General features: G+C 41.6%; 1 protein-coding gene and 1 long non-coding RNA gene across 7 annotated transcripts in view; one reads left to right on the forward strand and one right to left on the reverse strand.

Moving 5' to 3' along the window:
• NRG1 (neuregulin 1) overlaps positions 1–19409 on the forward strand; it is a 550039-nt gene that overhangs the window by 226266 nt on the left and 304364 nt on the right. For 2 of the 6 annotated variants that reach the window (XM_029601704.1, XM_029601709.1), the window contains exon 1: positions 2540–3182. The exons of the other annotated variants lie outside the window; for them this stretch is intronic. In XM_029601704.1, the coding sequence (XP_029457564.1) occupies positions 2540–3182 (643 nt within the window). Of the gene's footprint in view, positions 1–2539; positions 3183–19409 lie in introns of those variants that run through there. 6 annotated transcript variants of the gene reach the window in all.
• LOC115091539 overlaps positions 8856–19409 on the reverse strand; it is a 48234-nt gene continuing 37680 nt past the window's right edge. Inside the window, exons 2-3 of the long non-coding RNA XR_003856762.1 lie at positions 10817–11033; positions 8856–9250 (exon numbers count right to left, since the gene is read on the reverse strand). This is a non-coding gene — a long non-coding RNA (uncharacterized LOC115091539). The remainder of the gene's footprint in view (positions 9251–10816; positions 11034–19409) is intronic.

Raw genomic sequence — 19409 nt, forward strand, 5'->3', positions numbered from 1 at the left:
GCTCCATCCTGATGATGTCACCCATATGTGAGGACTAACATCCTGCGGTCCTGTGAGAACGCCTGTTACAGGTAAGCAACTCTGCTTTCTGCTGGCCCAGATGGGGAAGAACCACAGAAGAGGCAATTCTTGCAAAGTACTTCTTAAGAGCTCTGAATAAGGGCAAGAAGTAAGGATGGTCCCACTGTGCTGCCGTCCTACCCCCAATGCTGCCCATACTTTCTGTTTCCTTTTTTAGGGTATGTATTCTGTAATTTTTCTCTGAATGGATCAAAAGCTTTGTTTCAAATCTACATACATTTGATCTGGTGCCTGGAAGTGACAACCTTCAGTTGATTGCATGGCTCTAACAACTGAGAGCAGGAGAGGGGATGCACAAAAATATATCTGTTGGTATAAACTCCTTTCATGCTACACTAATAGCTTGAAATAGAAGATCATCAGGAGTTATTAACCTAGCCCAGATTAATAGAACTCCCCATTATGACATTTACTGGGGAGTGGGGTGAGATGGGAATGGAGCTGGTCAGAAAGCAACTGGAAAGGATGATATTATTGTCTAGTAATAGATTGCATTTAGGAGGGCATTTTGAAATCTTGCACGGGCCTGCAAGCACTTTTTCAAAGGGAAACTCCTTTCAAAAGGCAGGGGCTGATCATACTGTGGGTCCATTATTACCTACTGACATCGCACCTGCTTTGCAGCAGGGACAACGTCTGCATCTTAAACCATGTGCAGGGATTTGAAAAGGAAATCCCTGTGTGTTATTGCCTGGATCCACCCTCACCTCCACCCCTGAACCCATCCCCATTTTGGCATGGGTACTTTTACCCACACTTTTCAGCCCCCCACTCCCATTTTACCCTGGCAACTGATTTGAAGAGATGGGTGAAATCATTTGAAAATTCTCCTCTCAAAGCATCATATACACTGTGATACTGTCACATTCCTGAAAAGAAATTCTACCCATGATGAAGTGGAGTTTAGCAGAAGTACTCCACGCAGATAGAGCTCCAGTGGGGTTGATTGGTTAGGGCACATGTATTATTTATAGTAAGTCTTAGATAGGCACAGAATATACAGAGATGGAAGAATCATATGATATCTATTCCCTTTGATTCTGTATAGATGCATGTAATTTTTAAACTTGTCCCATTATGTGCCTATATAATTTTAGATAATTCTGTCTAAAAATTGTCTTTGAAAATGGCAACTTTGTAATTTAAAAAACCCAGTTATCACATGACATTTGTTTAAATTATTTTTTAATCTGCATTTTAAATAAATTAAATTCTGCCTTCCTCAGTTGCTGACAATTGTAAGTTTTCTAAAGGTTTTATTTTGTTAGTCCAAAATCTGGCAGAACATTCCCCCTCTCCCCTGAAGAATTAAACTTATTAAGCTAATAGGATTGCCATCTCTAGGCAGCAGAGAGGAAGAAACTGCAGTTAAAAAGCCCTTTTCTCTTGGGAGGTATCAGATATCAGACTTTCTAAGCCTCAGGTCTAGCCCATAAGGCTACTACCTACACCTCCTCCCTGTCCTGGTCTTGTTGGACTGCTGCAATCGATTGCTGCCTTCTTCCAAGCCCACAGAGGAGGAAAGAGGGAGCGAATGGCTATAACTGCTGCCTGCCTGCCTCCTTTTGATTTGATGGCTTTTATTCTTTCTAATTGGATAAAGTAGGAAGTCACTGGCAGTTCTGTGTTGCTGGGTATGCCGATTTCACTCAGACCAACCCTACAGAGGGTGGAGAAAGTGAGAGAGCTTGTGTATGGATGAGAGAGAGGGAGAGGAAAGGAGGATGAAGGAAAGAAAGTGGAGTGCTCGAAAATGATACAGGAGGGGGGATGGTGAGAGAAAAGGGAGTTACTGCCGTTCTAGCGCTCTTCGTCCTCTCGGATATCTCTGGGTAATGATACTGCTTGCAGGGATGCTCAGAGGAGAGCAGGCACCTGCTGCTCTGTAATGATTCAGCCTCTTTCAGCCGTTGCTTTAACACAACAGGATGCTGGTGCTGCTGTCACTGCTCCTGCTGCTGCTTCTCTTGCCGGTGGTGTTCTTGTCGCTGCTGTTGCTGTTACCGCATGACAATTGTTTTCTTCATCTAAGCAGATCCCAGCCTCAGATGTGTCAGGTGAGAAACCAGTCTTTCACTTTAGGCTACTGGTTCACTTAATCAAGCAACCATTGGTTGATTTGACATTTATTGTACTCCCTCTCTCTCTCTCTGGATGAGTTTGGGTGATTTGAGAAGCATTTGGAGAAAAGAAACATTTATCTCTATATATATGAGGGTCAAGAAACAGGAGCCAAATTATCACTAGACACTTTATTTCTTATTTAACAAAAGTTTTTTTTTTTTAAGTATTTCTTTTTATTATCCTTTCCACTTTTGATGCTAGTCTTGACTTGGACTACTTATTGATTTGCACTGTAAGATGCAGCATCATTTTGTGATGTTTGTTGTCATGGAAGTGGGCAGTGTTAGGGCTAAGGCCTTTCGGAAGTGAACTGCTTGAAATTCCTGCATCCAAGATGTCCGAGGGAACTGCTGAGAGTTTTCTCGGCCCCTCCGCCCACCTAAGCATAGGTCCTTCACCCGATGGACTCCCAGCTGAAGAAAGTATGCCAGCTGCCGAATCTGAAGACAGAAGAGATCAGGGAATGGCAGGCCTTGCTGGTACCTGCTGTGTATGCCTGGAAGCAGAGAAGCTGAGGAGCTGCCTTAATTCTGAAAAGATCTGTATTGTTCCCATCGTGGCTTGCCTAGTCAGCCTTTGCCTCTGCATTGCTGGCCTCAAGTGGGTATTTGTGGACAAAATATTTGAATACGACTCCCCTACTCACCTTGTCCCTGGACGGAGGGGCCCAGGCCTCATCATTTATACGGATTCATCTACCCCATCTACTTGGATCCCTTCTGCGGTGCATGCTTCTCATTTTCCATCATCTAGCACTGAAGCCAAGTTCCAAATTACAATGCAAGCTAACCATTCGCTGACACCTTTGGAATCTTATGTACAGCCATCTCCATATAATCGTATTCTTGCCTTAACCTTGCTGCCCTCGGCAACCCCTTCATTACCTTCACCCACCTTGGAGGCTGAGGTGAGTGAGTCCACGACAGCATCTCAACAACAGTCTACTGAGACTAACCTCCAGACTGCTACAAAACTCTGTAAGTGAAAAGACAGTTTTTATTTTTCTTGATATATGTTAATCAATTTGTCTCTTCTCTTCTGTACTTATTGCATGTTTCTTGGAACTAAACCAAGAGAGTTAAAAATGTACCCTAGTATGGTAAGACTAATAATGTTACTAGATTAGTGTTTTGTAGATCACTATATTGAGGAAAAAAGCATTCCCGGACTATGTTTGGGGATTTAGGGAGGAGTCAGTGACAGGCCTTACTTCTTTCTCCTTACGCATGGATGCAGCCATCTACTCACTGCCTTGAGCTCTTTCGTGGATGAAGGATTTAAAAAGGCAATAAATATAGGATTTTCATTCTTAAAGAATAAAATTGAAGGTATGACTGTTAACAGTAGCAATGTGTCTTCCTCGGTGGTTTCACTCTCCCAAAATGTTATATATATTTTACTGTATGTAGAATTACCCTTTTCTACATTAATCTTATGCTGATCCCCTTTCTCTCCCACTCTCCCTGCCCTAATGCCCTTCCATCATAATCATCAGTTCCTAGTTGTGTATTCCTGTAAGTTTAGTTTATACCTAGTAAAAATCATTGCTACCAAACCCAAGCAAATGGCATAGCTTTTGTTTAAACTGCTCTTCTTGCTTTATGAAGAATTTCTGAATCCCTGCAATTTCTGTTCAAAATTCAAGTGTTGAATGTTGTGCTAGTGCAAGTTATCTCCCCTTATCCCACTTTCAGTCAGGGCATGGAATTGATCTGCATGAAAGTGCAGCTTCATAAATGAGGTTTAGCAATACCTGTGATGGTGAAGGATTTAAGCAGATTCCATGCTAGCTAATGTAGATATCCCTCTTATAGGAATACATTATCTGACACATGCCACTTTCTGCTGCCTGTATGCAGACAGGTTAACAACCTGTGAAATGTGTTTGCACTTCTAAATACAGAAACAACATGTGGGCTCTGAGCAGGCACTTTAGTGCATATTTTCATCAGTGGATCTCCAGTAGTTAAATTCTGCTGTAGCACTACAGTTATAATAAAGGGGCTCATTTAGAATAAGACATGCCTGTTTCTTCCTGTCTGTAGTTGAAAAAATATTGGTTAGTTGGTAAAAAAAAAAATGGGAACGTGCAGAATCTGTAAAAAGATTTCTTTTTCTCTTTCAGAGGTGTCAGTGAGTTAGGAAGTGCTTGCAGGTAGTCTACATTGCATTAAGGTACATGTGTGTGGAAAGCTTTGTGTACATGCTATTTAAAACAAAGGCTGATAAATAGACAAGTGTTTTGCACTGCAAAAGATGTGCAAAAGAGCTTGGTTTATCTATGTAAGTTATTGTTAGGGGTGAAATGCATATGTCATCAAGGCCTTCAGCTCGTTCTGACACTTATGATGAAGACAGAAATATAGAATTATTTTCATTTTCCTTGCTTAATTAGTGTGGGGAGTAGGAAGTCCCATTCGCAGACACTGCTTTTACCATCACTCATTCCCACAGGTACCATTAAAGGTATGACAGACGTCTCTGCAGCTTAACCTGCCCCCTCCTCCACCATCTAAAATGACAGAGAAGTAAATTCCAGCTGAGATGCTTTGTCTATGGAAAGCAAATCCAGGATATTGGTGAGGGATGGGAAAGAAGGAAGGATGATGAGGAGAGAAAGTTCACCCCAGTAGATCAGATTTTTTCTTTTACCAACCAGAATGGAACCAATGAAAATAATGTTTCTGAAGCAAGCCATTATCAACAATAAGACTATTTGATAAACAGGATGCATATACATGTATAGATTTACATATATATAGATATGTATATATTTTTCTGTGCATCCTGTTTTCCAACTAGTCTCACTGCTGATAACAGCATACTTTTTCAGCATACAATAATTGAAGAACAGTAAGAAAAATAATAATTGTTGTCCTTGCTGTTCTGCAATTATTGTATGTTCAATAATTGTGCCAATTTCTTTGAATAATGTAAAAGACAGTGAGTCAGAAATGGTTTAGTTTTAGTTGCATAGGATGGCACAGATTTATTACTTGCCAGCATGGCATAAATGGAGCAGTATAAGCAACCAATGGCAGCGTCTGAATCTCTTTGGAATTGAGGGTGTGGGCCTGACTGCTGAAGGACAATGACCAATGTCAGAGAGGCAAAATAGTGTGAGATTGCAGCACCTTATTTAGGAGCATCCTATATTTCTTTAGGTTTTTGGCTTTCAAGTCTCTTGGGCATATTTATGCTTGTTCTAGAAAATAATTCATTTTCCAAAAAGAAAATAAAAGCATGATTCTCTCTTATTGTACTTTTTATGTTAAAGTCTTTAAAAAGACAAGAGAAAAAAACATGAAATGAATATAGGGACAAGACTGGCTATATTGGTTTATAATGTTTGCAGCTCATTAACTTCCTTCTCCCAGTTTTAGGTAGGTAATCTATTTAGGGAAAGCATGGAAGCTTTTCCATGGCCCTGCATTTTTGGCAAACAGAAGAAAAGTCAGGCATTCTGCTCACAATGTACAATCAACACAAGACAACAAAGCAATTAGGCAAGAAACCACAAATGATCAACTGAACAAACGAGCTCTGAATTTTGATGCCAGGTCTAGCATTACTTTCTCTCTTGGTGGTTGTATATAATTTAATAAGAATATAGAGTTCAGATTGAAAATATTGTGGCTATCTGTTACCGCAGTGTGGAAATGGAACATTATGGGATAATATCCTGTATCAGACCAATTATAAACTTTTGCTACAGATGGTTTTGGCCAGATGAGCACTAAGAAGTCATCGCAATATGCGTTTAGTTAAGTGATATACCATTTCTGAACCATTCAGTGGATCTCAGGATCCTTCCCTTTTGATTTCCTCAGCATTTTCAGTGTATTCTGTTTTGTGAGACATCCTTCAAGGTCAAGGTCTGTTAAGGGCTAATTGATTTTTTTCCTGGTGACTAGGAGAGGGAAAGTGGGAGGAATGTAATTCAAGTAATTGTGTGTTCTTCTTTGAGACTCAGCTCAACTGCATCTTCTGTTACTATTACTTAAATTTAATTAGTGGAAGGGAGTTGAAATTATGATATCAGGGATTCTTCTTTTCACAGTGATGAATGATTGCCTTCTCCACTGCAGAATTTGAAACTGGACAATATTGAGCAAGGTTCATTTATTATTACAAGAGTTATAAACATTTACTGTCTATTTTGCTGGAGAAAAGATCTGCCCATGCCTGCATATATCCTGTATGAATTAATCTATATGTATGTACGTGTATTGCATGGTAAACACGTGTGTTTAATACAATCTCTTTTCTTTCTGCACTTCCATGCAGAGTCCCAAGCTGCTTTCACTTTCCTTTTTGCTGCTAAATCATGACAAATTAGAACTTTAAACTGATTATGGAAAGCTCCTGATACTCTGGTACAGGAACAATTCTCAGAATCAACTGCAGTGCCATGGTTTGTTGTTTTAGTAAAAGAGAATGTTAGAGCCTGAGTTACTACTGTTTTGTTCTCATAGATACAGAATGGGAGAAAAGCCGTACTGAATCAGGCCCTTAATCTTTTTAAAAGAAGAGTTTTCATTTTTCAAGAGTCTGCTCCATGAAGTGCCAGAACTCTGGCCCTCGACAGCCACAAACCAGTCTGGTTTTCAGGATATCCACAATGAATATGTATGATATCTGCATACAAGAGAGGCAGTGCATGCAAATATATCTTATGCATATTCATTGTGTATACCTGAAAATGAGACCTCTCTATGGCATTCCAGGGCTGGAGTTGCCTGCTCATAGTCTACCGTAGTCTACTGCAATAGTCATTTCATAGTTTCCCCAATCACCTAGTATGGATTGTGATGAGCCAGTTTCACTTCATGTCTTTACCACTGAAGCTTATGTCGGAAAATGTGTCTATGAAAATGATGCAATTTATGTAAGGATACTGCTGTCAGAGCAATGCCGTATACTAAGTTCTTTTAGGAAATTCTATGCTTTGTCAGATGTCAGATGGCAATTAGAACATATGTATTGGCTAAAATAGATGTTCATTGTTAGTAAGACACACCATAATATATATTTTCTTTTTAGCTTACTAACTCTTTTATTTGGTATCTTTACTAAATGTTCAGGCCATGTCAGATGGGACATGAGGACTCTGGCAGTGATGAAGTTTTTTTTTGATCCACACATGTGTCTTGGGAAGTAGGCTTCTTTGGCTTTGGGTGGGACTTCTTGTTGTTTTGTAGATGCATATGTGTGTGATTAGAATGCTGAGGAATTGCATATTATTAGCACTTAATAAGGGTACTCTGATTGACATTGAACTATGTCACTTTTAACTAGAATTTAAGATTTTTGTGGGGTATCACTTCTGTTTAGGTACTTTGTCCTATGTATAGAATTACATTGGTGAAAGGAAAGACACATCTGAGGAACATGATCTGAGAAACTGGGGCAGATTAAAGAGTCTTTTGGGAAATAAGGCCTCATGAAGTTAGAAGAGGGATTATATACACCTAGATTAAAGAACCCTTGAAAAAACACAAAGATGGGGCTGAGTCACTAAAATCCACACATTTTTTTTAGCATGCACACTATAACACAATATACATCCAGTCACTAATGTAATGCTATGCCCATTGGAAATACATTAAAGGAAAAATGGGTCTTTTAGCACGTGCATGCTGTGCATATCAAAATTTGCCATACTAACAGGCCCAAACTGGCTGGTTAGATCAGGGAATCCCTCCTACCCACTTTCCCCTGAAACAGCAGAAACCTCCTATAGAACTCAAAACCTCCCCTCTTACCCTCACAACACAAAAAAGGCCTCTCCAGGGGACTATGCTAATACCTTCACCCCCTCACACCCTTCTGAAATGTCTATAATCAAGAAGGATTGGACTACCTTCCTGCTGGCACAGCTCTCTCATTCCAGATAGTGCTAAATTGTTAGTGGTTAGTTCGCTATTGAGCCTGCACACTAAGTGATAGTGGCCTTTAGTGACTCAGTCTCTTTGTGAGGTTTAGAAAGAGATTGCAGCATACTTGAGAAACAATAGGATCAAGCCATGACTCACTATGGCCACAGAAAAAGATGGGTTTTACATGAATTCAGGAATTTCATGCTCTGGGTAGTGATTGGTTATTGTGGGTCAGGTGTGTTAAGCATCTTTCCCACAGACAAAGGAGGAGTAAAACCAGGATGTATGGCCTTTTAACTCTGCAACAAGTTTTTTTTGTTTTAAAATATTCCCAATGTCTAGTGTGCCTAACCAAGGAGCTGTGTCTGGAAACCTTAAATTTGTGTTTAGTTCTTGGCGTGCCATGAGTAGAGTTAATGATATGCTACCATATTTTCTTCTGGCTTCAAACAATCTCATCTGACACAAAACTTGAAACCTAGACTTAATTATCCACCCTGCACATCGGATATATCCGGACTACCTTTTCTTTTTAAATAAATAAAATAAATGAAAGTGAAGAAGAGTAATTGAACGCTTAGTACCTCGAGCTATGCATCTACATTAATGGGTTATTTGTCTAAGTAGTGTGGGCCTTTTATAATAGAATGCTTGTGTGAAAAATCATCAGGGAGTAAAGAAAAAAGGTTAGAAGAGAATATAGCATACGGCTTGTATTAGGGCCAGAATAGAGCAAAACCACATTTCAGTGTGCAGCTGGAAAGATATGAATGATACAGTTCTTTTGTTTTTGTGCTTGTTGGCTAATTTGTACTCTTGCTAATGGCAATGCAATAGATTTGTTGTAGAAACCTAATTCTGAATCAATATTGATGCAGTGAGGCATCTGCTTCAGAGGAAGTAACATGCAATAGTGCTCTGTAGCAAGCAGTACCTTGGCTTAGGCCACTCAAACTGTGTTTTGGAAAACTCAAAACAGAAGGTAGTAAAAAGTCTCCTATGGGGAAGATATTTTTGTGAAGGACATGCAGTACAGTACTGTGAGGATTGCTCACAGACAAAGATTTTAAAGGATTTTCATACAATTTTAATTGTGTGGTCTCAGTTTAAAAGCAAAATTGTTACATTTTAGGACTCCATCTTCATTTCTTGACTTTTGAAATTATCTGTAAGAGAGAAAATATGCAGGTTGAAACTTCAGCACAGGGATTTGTATTACATTTTCAAAGGAAAAATTACTTTGATTTCACAAATTTATTTTAGATTTTTATATTCTGCTTTTTTCAGCACTTCAAAGCAGATTACATTCAGGTACTGTAGGTATTTCCCCGTCTTCAGAGGGCTTACAATCTAAGGCCAGGATTCCTCATTCAGTGCGGAATGATGAAGCCTGAGCTAAAGGGGGCGGGGGAGGTGAAGGGGCGGGCGGGCGATAGCCCACAGCCGATCACACCACCGTGGTACAATTTTGCCTGCCATGGTGCGGTCGGCTGCAGGCTATCGCAGGCATAGTGCCACCGTAAAAAGTGTTGCTATTCCCTGCGCTACTGCCGGCGATAAGGTTCGAAACATTATCGCCGGCAGTGGTGCCGCCACCAACTCCTCCCTAACTCCACCCTGACTCCTCCCCTCCCCCTAATTTTAATGTTACCACTGCAAAAAGACCTTTTTCGCATGCGATATGGGCTTTTTTATATGTATTAGGCTCTAATGCATGCGATAAGTGCTTAGAAAATAACCCCCTAAGTTTGTCCTTGCGACAATGGAGGGTAAAGTGACTTGCCCAAGATCATAAGGAGGGGTAGTGGGATTTGAATGCTGGTCTCATGGTTCATAGCCCACTGCTCTAACCACTAGGCTACTCCTCCACTCAAATTGGTCTATGCAACCAACAAATGATGTTTGTGAGTAAGATAGTGTTTCCTAACCCTCTCCTGGAGGCAAGTCCCTGTTCTATGTAAGACAACTTTGTCACTGTTTTTCTATGGCTGCAATGTAAACCGGAGTGATAATTAACTCTGTTATTTGAACTTCGGTATAGAAAAGTTATAAAATAAATAAATAAATAAATAAATAAATAAATAAGTCTATCCACTCAGGTTTTCAGGATTTCCACAATGAATATGCATGAAATAGATTTACATAAACTAAGTGTCCAATGTATGAAAATCATCTAATTCATATTCATTGTGGATATCCTGAAAACCTGACTGTTTAGTGTGTCTCCAGGAGAGGGTTGGGAAACATTGATTTAAGTTCTGGTAGATACATGATAAATTTGATGGCAAACCACAGTTTATCTGTACATTTTTCATCTACCCCTCAATTCAGTTACTATGTTTTGGTTGGAAGTCTATCTGTGACAAAAGTGTTGTAAGATGTTTTTTGTTTGCTTTTTATGACCTCATGCAATAAATCAAGATGTAAATCAGGCTATAGAGTATCTTGTTTTGGAAATGAATATATGAATGGGCCTTTTTTGTAGAAATATATTAATTTTATTTCTAATATTATTTTTATAGCCAAAAAATATTGATTGTGTCGATAATATTCTATTAATACAGTATACTTTATTATTTGCATTGTTTGCCCATATAGCAACCTGTCAGTGACATGTATATTTTTAATCTCACATCTGCAACCATTTCACTCAGATATAATATATATAACCCCTGTTTGTGGATTTGGAATGCAGGAGCACACAATATTCTTCCCAGACCTCTGATTCTTACCTTCATCTATACAATCTCTTGGCCACTGGGATGTCAGGGTTCTTCCGGCAGGGAGTAGATCAAGCCTCCGGGGATCTGGACACATAGGGATGGGGAACCTTCAACAGTCTCTCACATTCTCTGCAGTCACTCTCAGATGTCTTGACAGATGTTTCAGCAGACTGGAAGGAACCAGACTGGACAGTACCCTTGGAGTGGTGCTCAACAAAAATATTTACTGTAATGCAGGAAAAAGTTGATCAAAGTACAAATTGTAAAAAACTTCAAACTATCTAGACCCAGTAAAACAAAAATCCAAGTATCTTGTCCTTCTCCTACCACTGAGTCAGTGTCCCTTCCTTGTAACAGAAAAATTCTCTAGTCCTTTGGGTGGGTAGAAAATTGGTGGTTAAAGGTTTTCTCCCAATAAAATGACCAATTCCTAAACCCTGGGTAAAGGAAAATGTTAAAGGTGAATCTTAAAAGCCCAGCACACCCTTCAATTGGGGGATGTGCGAAGAAGTTGGGCTCGCGCGCACTGACCGTATTTTAAGAAGCATCCAGATTGTGTAAATGCCGCGGCACACACATCTCCAGTTTCCAAAAAGGGGCAAGGTGTAGGCCTGGCCAGGAGTTGTGCACGTAAATATTTATGCAGGCACCAAAGTCTCCTGCCATTTAACTTTACTTCTGCTATGGATGATGTATAAGTTAAAAAATAATGGGATAAAGCCATTTTTAAGGGATTTAAAGGGTCTGGGAAAACTGGGGGATTGTAGGCTATCAAACCAGGGGGACCTATCTGTCAACCAGGCGAACTGGTGGACAAACTGGTAAACTGGGAACGTGTGGGTGCGCAACCCTTTTAAAGTCCCACGATTTATCTCTAGAAGCAGGATTTGTGCACCCATACGTGTGCCCACTTAAAATTTGGCACACATCTGTGCGTAGCCAGGACACTTTATAACATGCATGCATATACGTGCGCAAGTTATAAAATAGCCGTGTCCCTGGGTGCGGGTCGACGCACACGTGCAAGTCTGAGCCCACACGCTGGTTTTAAAGTTACTGTCTTAGAGTTAATCTGAAAAGTACCAAAGTTCCCCTTACGTTTAAACAAGGGAAAAATAAGTGGTGACTGGGGTAAGCTAACCCCTTATATATAGCATAGTACATTATCATTATTGCCCCATCTTCTGGATTATGTGCCAGACTGTATTAAATGACACACAAACATAGAAATGGTGGCAGATAAGGACCATGAGACCATTTACTCTGCCCATTATTGATGCAATACTTTAGAGCCTACCTGATCTCAGGCTTTCCCCTCAGTTCTTTGCATACAAGCATCCTCTGTGCCTGTCCTGTGCTTTCTTGAATGTGTTTACATTTTTGGCCACCATCACCTCCACTGAGAGGTTCTTGCATTTATCTACCACTCTTTCCTTTAACCTCATCTTGTTCTAAAATTTCCTTTTCATTATCCGTTGGGAATTATTTATACCTCAGAATAGTTTTATCATATTCTTCTTTTGTAGGGTATATATGAGTGCTCTTTAGACATTCTATTGCCCCATTTCTAGCTTTCCACTGACTGAGGGCTTTCTTTCAGATTATCTGATATGGGCTTCTCTGCGACTACTGCTAAAGAAGCCTAACCATGGCCCAGCTGAGATGGCTATTATAGACCAATCTCATTCTCTGGGTTTGTCACAAAAATCATTGAATCCACGGTACTTAAGCAAATGGCTGAATTTGTTGAGGCTCATGAGAACCTCAACCAATTTCAGTTTGGTTTTTGACATTCTTTAAGCTCAGAAATTTTATTACTTTCCCTATGTGAATCCATTTGGAAGGGGATGGAATCATATCCAGGCTATGCCTTGATTATGCTAGACATATCCTTAGCCTTCGACACTGTCAGCCATAAAATTATTTTATATTGGCTGAGAGAAATAGGCATGGCCGGCATTGTCTAGAAGTAGTTCCAGTCTTACCTGGCTGATAGCAACAAGCTCAGTGTTATCAGCACTATTATTTTTTTTTAATTTTATTTAGCATTTTTTTATATACCGAGGTATAGCAGAGTTGCCTTCACTCTGGTTTACATTCAAAACAACTTGTTACATTGAAAGATTTTTGAAATTTAAATTTAACAATAATGAGAAATGACATAAAATAGAAGTAAGAACAGAACAAGATATACACAGGGTAGGTACACTGAATAGATAAACAGAGATATCTGAGTTCATCATAAAAGGAGGCATCTGTAGCTTGAATCAGGAGAGATTGTCCAAGGGGGATAGTGAATGTTAGCAGGCTATGGGATTATAATTTAAAGTCATTGAGTGCTGTCCTTAAGAGTTTGGCTGAGTAGCCAGGACTTTAGGTCTTTTTTGAAGGATTTTAAGTTTTCCTGAGCGGTAAGGAAATGAGGTAATGAATTCCATAACTTTGGGCCAATGATGGAGAAGGCTCTGTTTCTGGTGGAGGATAGTAGGGATGTGAATAGTTTTTTGACGATTTAAAAAATTGTCCGATATATTTTAAATCATCAAAAATCGTTAGAGGCACGATACAATAGGAATTCCCCCAATTTATCGTCAAAAATCGTAAATCGGGGAGGGGGAGGGGAAGGGGGAGGGCGGGAAAACCGGCACACTAAAACAACCCTAAAACCCACCCTGACCCTTTAAAATAAATCCCCCACCCTCCCGAACCCCCCCCAAAATGTTTTAAATTACCTGGGGTCCAGTGGGGGGGTCCCAGTGTGATCTTCCACTCTCGGGCCACGGCTGCGTTAATAGAAATGGTGCCGGCGCTACCTTTGCCCTGTCATATGACAGGGCAAAGGTAGCGCCGGTGCCATTTTGGTTCCTGTCCCCCGACGTCACGAGCGCAGGAGATCGCTCCCGGACCCCCGCTGGACCCCCAGGGTCTTTTGGCCAGCTTGGGGGGGCCTCCTGACCCCCACAAGATTTGCCAAAAGTCCAGCGGGGGTCCGGGAGCGACCTCCTGCACTCGGGTCGTATTGCCGTATTGCAAAATGGCGCCGGCCATACGGCCATACGGCCATTTTGCAATACGGCAATACGGCCATACGGCCGACGCCATTTTGCAATACGGCAATACGACCCGAGTGCAGGAGGTCGCTCCCGGACCCCCGCTGGACTTTTGGCAAGTCTTGTGGGGGTCAGGAGGCCCCCCCAAGCTGGCCAAAAGTCCCTGGGGGTCCAGCGGGGGTCCGGGAGCGATCTCCTGCGCTCGTGACGTCGGGGGACAGGAACCAAAATGGCACCGGCGCTACCTTTGCCCTGTCATATAATAGGGCAAAGGTAGCGCCGGCGCCATTTCTATTAACGCAGCCGTGGCCCGAGAGTGGAAGATCACACCGGGACCCCCCCACTGGACCCCAGGTAATTTAAAACATTTTGGGGGGGTTCGGGAGGGTGGGGGATTTATTTTAAAGGGTCAGGGTGGGTTTTAGGGTTGTTTTAGTGTGCCGGTTTTCCCGCCCTCCCCCGATTTACGATTTAAACGATTTTTAAAAAAACAAAACCGCGACGATCAGATTCCCTCCCCCCCCAGCCAAAATCGATCGTTAAGACGATCACTCACACGATTCACATCTATAGAGGATAGTTTGGCATGTGGAAGTGAGTGAATCACTAGTTGAAGTTTACTAGTTGTTCTTGTTGTCCGTTGAGAGCAATGTATGTGAATGATGTCATCAAAGGCAGTGTAGTCGGCTTTATAGATTGCTCTGTGGAGTATTGAGAGAACTTTGGATTCTATTCTTTTTTCAATTGGGAGCCACTGTAATTGGTTGAGAACGGGTGTAATGTGATCAGATTTTCTTTTACCCGTTAGAACTCTGGCATTTAGATAGATTTAATATCTATCTGGTGCCCATCTGCCAGCTGTTGGCCTTCCTCTGCGAGGGATATCAAATCTATGCAGAAGACATACAAGTCTACATTCCAATGGCCACTTCATACCACCACGATGATTTAGCTATGCCTGGTCACTATTAAGCAATGGCTTATGCACAATAAGCTTTCACTAAGGGGTAGATTTTAAAACCTGTGCGAGCGCATCCATGTGCGCTCGTTACCCAGCATGCACACATGGACATATGATTTTATAACATGCGCGCTTGTTATAAAATTGTGGTTCGGCATGCGCAAGGGGGTGCACAATTGTGCACCTTGCGTGCGCTGAGCCGCACTGCCTTCCCCCGTTCCCTACCCCCCCCACCCCACCTTCCCTTCCCTTCCCCTACCTCCCCCACCCTTTCCCCCTTACCTTTTTTTTTTTCTTCTGTTGCAAAACTTACTTCAGCCCTTCTATCAAAAACAGAAATTATAGTAATTTAGTGTAGTAATAAACTATTAGTTCCACCGATTGTAAGAAATGAAGGTGTTAATTTATCAATCACCTCACAGGCCCGACGCTTAGGAATATGCCATAGGAGAAAAGAAATTATTGGCAATCAAGGTAGCACTGGAGGAATGGAGACATCTTCTAGAGGGGGCCAAATATACTGTCAATATCTACACAGATCACAAGAATCTCACCTACCTATCACAGGCTCAATGTTTAAATCCCAGACAAGCTCGTTGGGCATTGTTTTTCAGTCGGTTTGACTTCAAGATACATTTTCGGGCCGCAAAGAAGAATGTCAGAGCAGATGCATTGTCTCAAAGTTTCATTCCAGAGGATACTCTGGAACCATGTCGCCATATAATTGATCCAGCTAAGATAATGCTGGCAGCCACTTTTACGGTTCCGGTGGAGAAAACGTTAATACCTAAGCGACTTAGACAAAAAGTTCTTCAATGGGCTCACGACTCCCAGTACGCGGGACATCCTGGCATTAGTAGAACTGGAAACCTTGCCTCCTGTTCTTATTGGTGGCCATGAAGGAGATCTGATGTGAAGAGTTACGTGGACTCCTGTTCTACATGCGCTGCCCAAAAGATTCTGCGACAATGCCCGGCTGGACTATTGCAGCCTCTTACAATTCCAAAGAAACCCTGGTCAAAGATCACCACGGACTTTATAACCGATCTTCCTCCATCTGAGGGGAATACGGTAATTTGGGTGGTTTATTGATCGATTTTCTAGAATGATCCATTTTATCCTACTTCCTGGACTACCCTCTGCCCCAGAATTGGCCCAACTCTTCGTACGACACATTTTCCGTATTCATGGTTTACCTTCTAGTATTGTGTCAGACAGAGGGGTGTAATTTAAGCCAAAATTTTGGAGAAGCTTGTGCAAGAAATTTCAGATTAAGTTAGAATTTTCATCAGCCTATCATCCTCAGTCCAACGGATTAACTGAACGCACCAACCAGTCTTTTAAGACCTTCTTATGATGCTATATGAATCAAAGACATGATGACTGGGCATCCCTTTTACCTTGGGCTGAGTTACCACATAACCATATAGATTCTACTGAGCATTTAGTCTCTTGTATGATCTTTATCCTGTTGGACTCTATACCCTCCCTGACATAAAGTGCCACACCCCCACCAAGTTGATCCTCCCTATCATTGCGATATAATTTGTACCCTGATATAGCACTGTTTCATTGGTTATCCTCCTTCCACCAAGTCTCTGTGATGCCAATTATGTCAATCTCATCATTTGCTGCTATACATTCTAACTCTCCCATCTTACTTCTTAGACTTCTGGCATTGGCATACAGACATTTCAAAGTGTGTTTTTTGTTTGTTTTAACAACCTGCTTTTCAGTTGTTAGGGATAATGTGGAAATCATTAGCTTCTGTGATTTTTTACATATAGACACATGGACTATGTTTGCTTTTAATAGAACCTCTCTGTTGGGATGCCCTAACTCTCCTGTTTCATTAGTAACTCCTGTTTCATTAGTAACTCTCCTGTTTCATTAATATCCTTCGAGGATACATTTCTCCGAACCATGCACTGCTGAGTGAATGAGGGTTTTCCCCCTTGTTCTAGTTTAAAAGCTGCTCTATCTCCTTTTTGAAAGTTAGTGCCAGCAGCTTGGTTCCACTTTGGTTAAGGTGGAGCCCATCCTTTCGTAAAAGTTTCCCCTTTCCCTAAAAGTTTCCCCAGTTCCTTACAAAGCTGAATCCCTCTTCCCTGCACCATCGTCTCATCCATGCATTGAAACTCTGGAGCTCTGCCTGCCTCTGGGGACCTGCACGTGGAACAGGAAGCATTTCAGAGAATTTCTGGATTTCAGCTTCCTACCTAAAATCTTAAATTTGGCTTCCAGAACCTCTTGCCCACATTTTCCTATGTCGTTGGTGCCCACATGTACCATGACAGCCGGCTCCTCCCCAGCACTGTCTATAATCCTATCTAGGTGATGCATGAGGTCTGCCACCTTCGCACCAGGCAGGCAAGTTACAAGGCGGTCCTCACATCCACCAGCCACCCTGCTATCTACATTTCTAATAATCGAATCACCAACTATGATGGCTGGCCTAACCCTTCCCTCCCTGGGAAGGGAGCCCTGGGAGACTTGTCCTCAGTGCGAGAGGACAGTACATCACCCGGAGAACAGGTCCTTGCTACAGAATCACTTCCTGCTACACCAGGGTGATGTTCTCCTACTGGGAGATCTTTCTGATCCAAGGCAGCACTGGGGCTGACAGACTGGATTTGGGACTTGGCTACTATGTCCCTGAAGGTCTCATCAATGTACCTCTCTGTCTGCCTCAGCTCCTCCAAGTCTGCTACTCTAACCTCCAGAGATCAGACTCGTTCCCTGAGAGCCAGGAGCTCTTTGCACCGAGTGGACACATACAATCTCTCACCAGAGGGTAAAAAATCATACATGTGACACTCAATGCAAAAGACTGGAAAGCCCCCCTCTTGATGCTGGACTGCTGCCTTCATCTTAGTTTTATTGAGTTCCTAGTTAAGTTTAGGAGACTAAGGGAGTTGGAATGAGAGTACTTTAAATTTACAGGTGAATTTACTAATTTATCAGCTAGTATCCTACAAGGGGATGATTAAACTTTCAATAAGGGCTAGTACAATAGTATGATTTAGATAAGACCTTGATTGATTTTTAATGAGAAAGTGTGCCGGAGGCCCCTACCATGTAACTTTACTTCTGCTATGGATGGGATGTAAGTCCTAAAATAAAAAATATAGCCAGGTCAGCAGAGTTTGAAGGGTCAAGGTTAAGAGGGAAAAAGGAAGGCTATTTAAAAAGGGGGGTTAGGAAGCTCTTTCCCTTACCTGGGCAAACTGGGAACGAAGTGGTTTAACTGGAAGTTGTGTCAGTGCAAGTTTCTATTAAAGTAGTCCTCCCACTTACGTGGTAGAGGCGGCATATGCATGCACATGTGCACATGTATGCACTTTCAGTCTATTTTATACCATGTGTGCATACACGTGTGCATGTTATAAAATGGCCATGTCTCTGGATGTGAGCCGCCATACACGCGTACATGTGTGCCCAGGCATTATAGTTACCATTATAGTGTATATCTTTGTTAGAGTTTTATGATTAATCATGAGAACATTTTCAAAGGGGTTAGTAGTGGAAAATTAGCATATACGCACAGGGATGGTAATATTCAAACTGGCGTTTAGGGGCTCTTTGGCATAAATGTGTCAGCACTCACCCATATACATGGCCATTTTCTAACTTGCATGAGAGCATGCGAACATGTTATAAAATAGCCTAATCACACATATATGTGCTCCCAGTTTTAAGTGGATGGGTGCCTGTGAGAGTAAATCCCGCTTCTACCACATGGGGAATTTTAAAAGGAGCGAGTATCCACGCCATTGCCAGTTTCACTAGTTCAGCCACCGGTTTGCTCAGTTAACAGCTTAATCCTCCAAAGACCCCTAGTTTAATGGTCAGTGCTCTCCCCCAGTTACCCCAGACCCTTTAAAACCCTGAGAAATGGCTGTTTCTTTTTATTTTTTAACTTACACCTTGTCCCTAGCAGAAGTAAACTTATATGGCAGGGATCTGGGCATGCACCCAGATGCATAAGTATTTACATGCACATTTCTTGGTCAAACCCCAAAATGCCCATGTCCCTCTCAGACCATGCCCACATGCTGTTCAGCTTGGAGAAGAGACGGCTGAGAGAGAGGGGATATAATAGAGGTCTACAAAATCATAAAAGGACTTGATAGCGTAAATGTGAAATGGTTATTTACCCTTTCAGATAATACAAGGACTTGGGGCACTCCATGAAGTTAGCAGATAGCACAAATCGGAGAAAATTATTTTTCACTCAACGCACAATTAAGCTCTGGAATTTATTGCCAGAGGATGTGGTTAAGGCAGCTAGTATAGTCAGGTTTTAAAAAAGAATTGGATAAGTTCATGGAGGAGAAGTCCATAAACTGCTATTAATCAATAGGAAATAGCCTTTGATTGTTGCCAGAATTAGTAGCATGAGATTTATTTCATGTTTGGGTATTTCCCAGGTACTTGTTGTTACATTCTGTGTGTTTAGAACTAGTTAGTGGGCCCTTGGGCAGTGGCAAGATCTGACTCCACCCACAGGGAGGAGCCCTGTGGGGACTCACCACGACAGGTGGGGTCTCAGCAGTGATGGACACCAGAGGCAGTAGTTTACTATACAGCA

The sequence above is a fragment of the Rhinatrema bivittatum genome, chromosome 1 (assembly GCF_901001135.1).
Source record: "Rhinatrema bivittatum chromosome 1, aRhiBiv1.1, whole genome shotgun sequence".
Lineage (NCBI taxonomy): Eukaryota > Metazoa > Chordata > Amphibia > Gymnophiona > Rhinatrematidae > Rhinatrema > Rhinatrema bivittatum.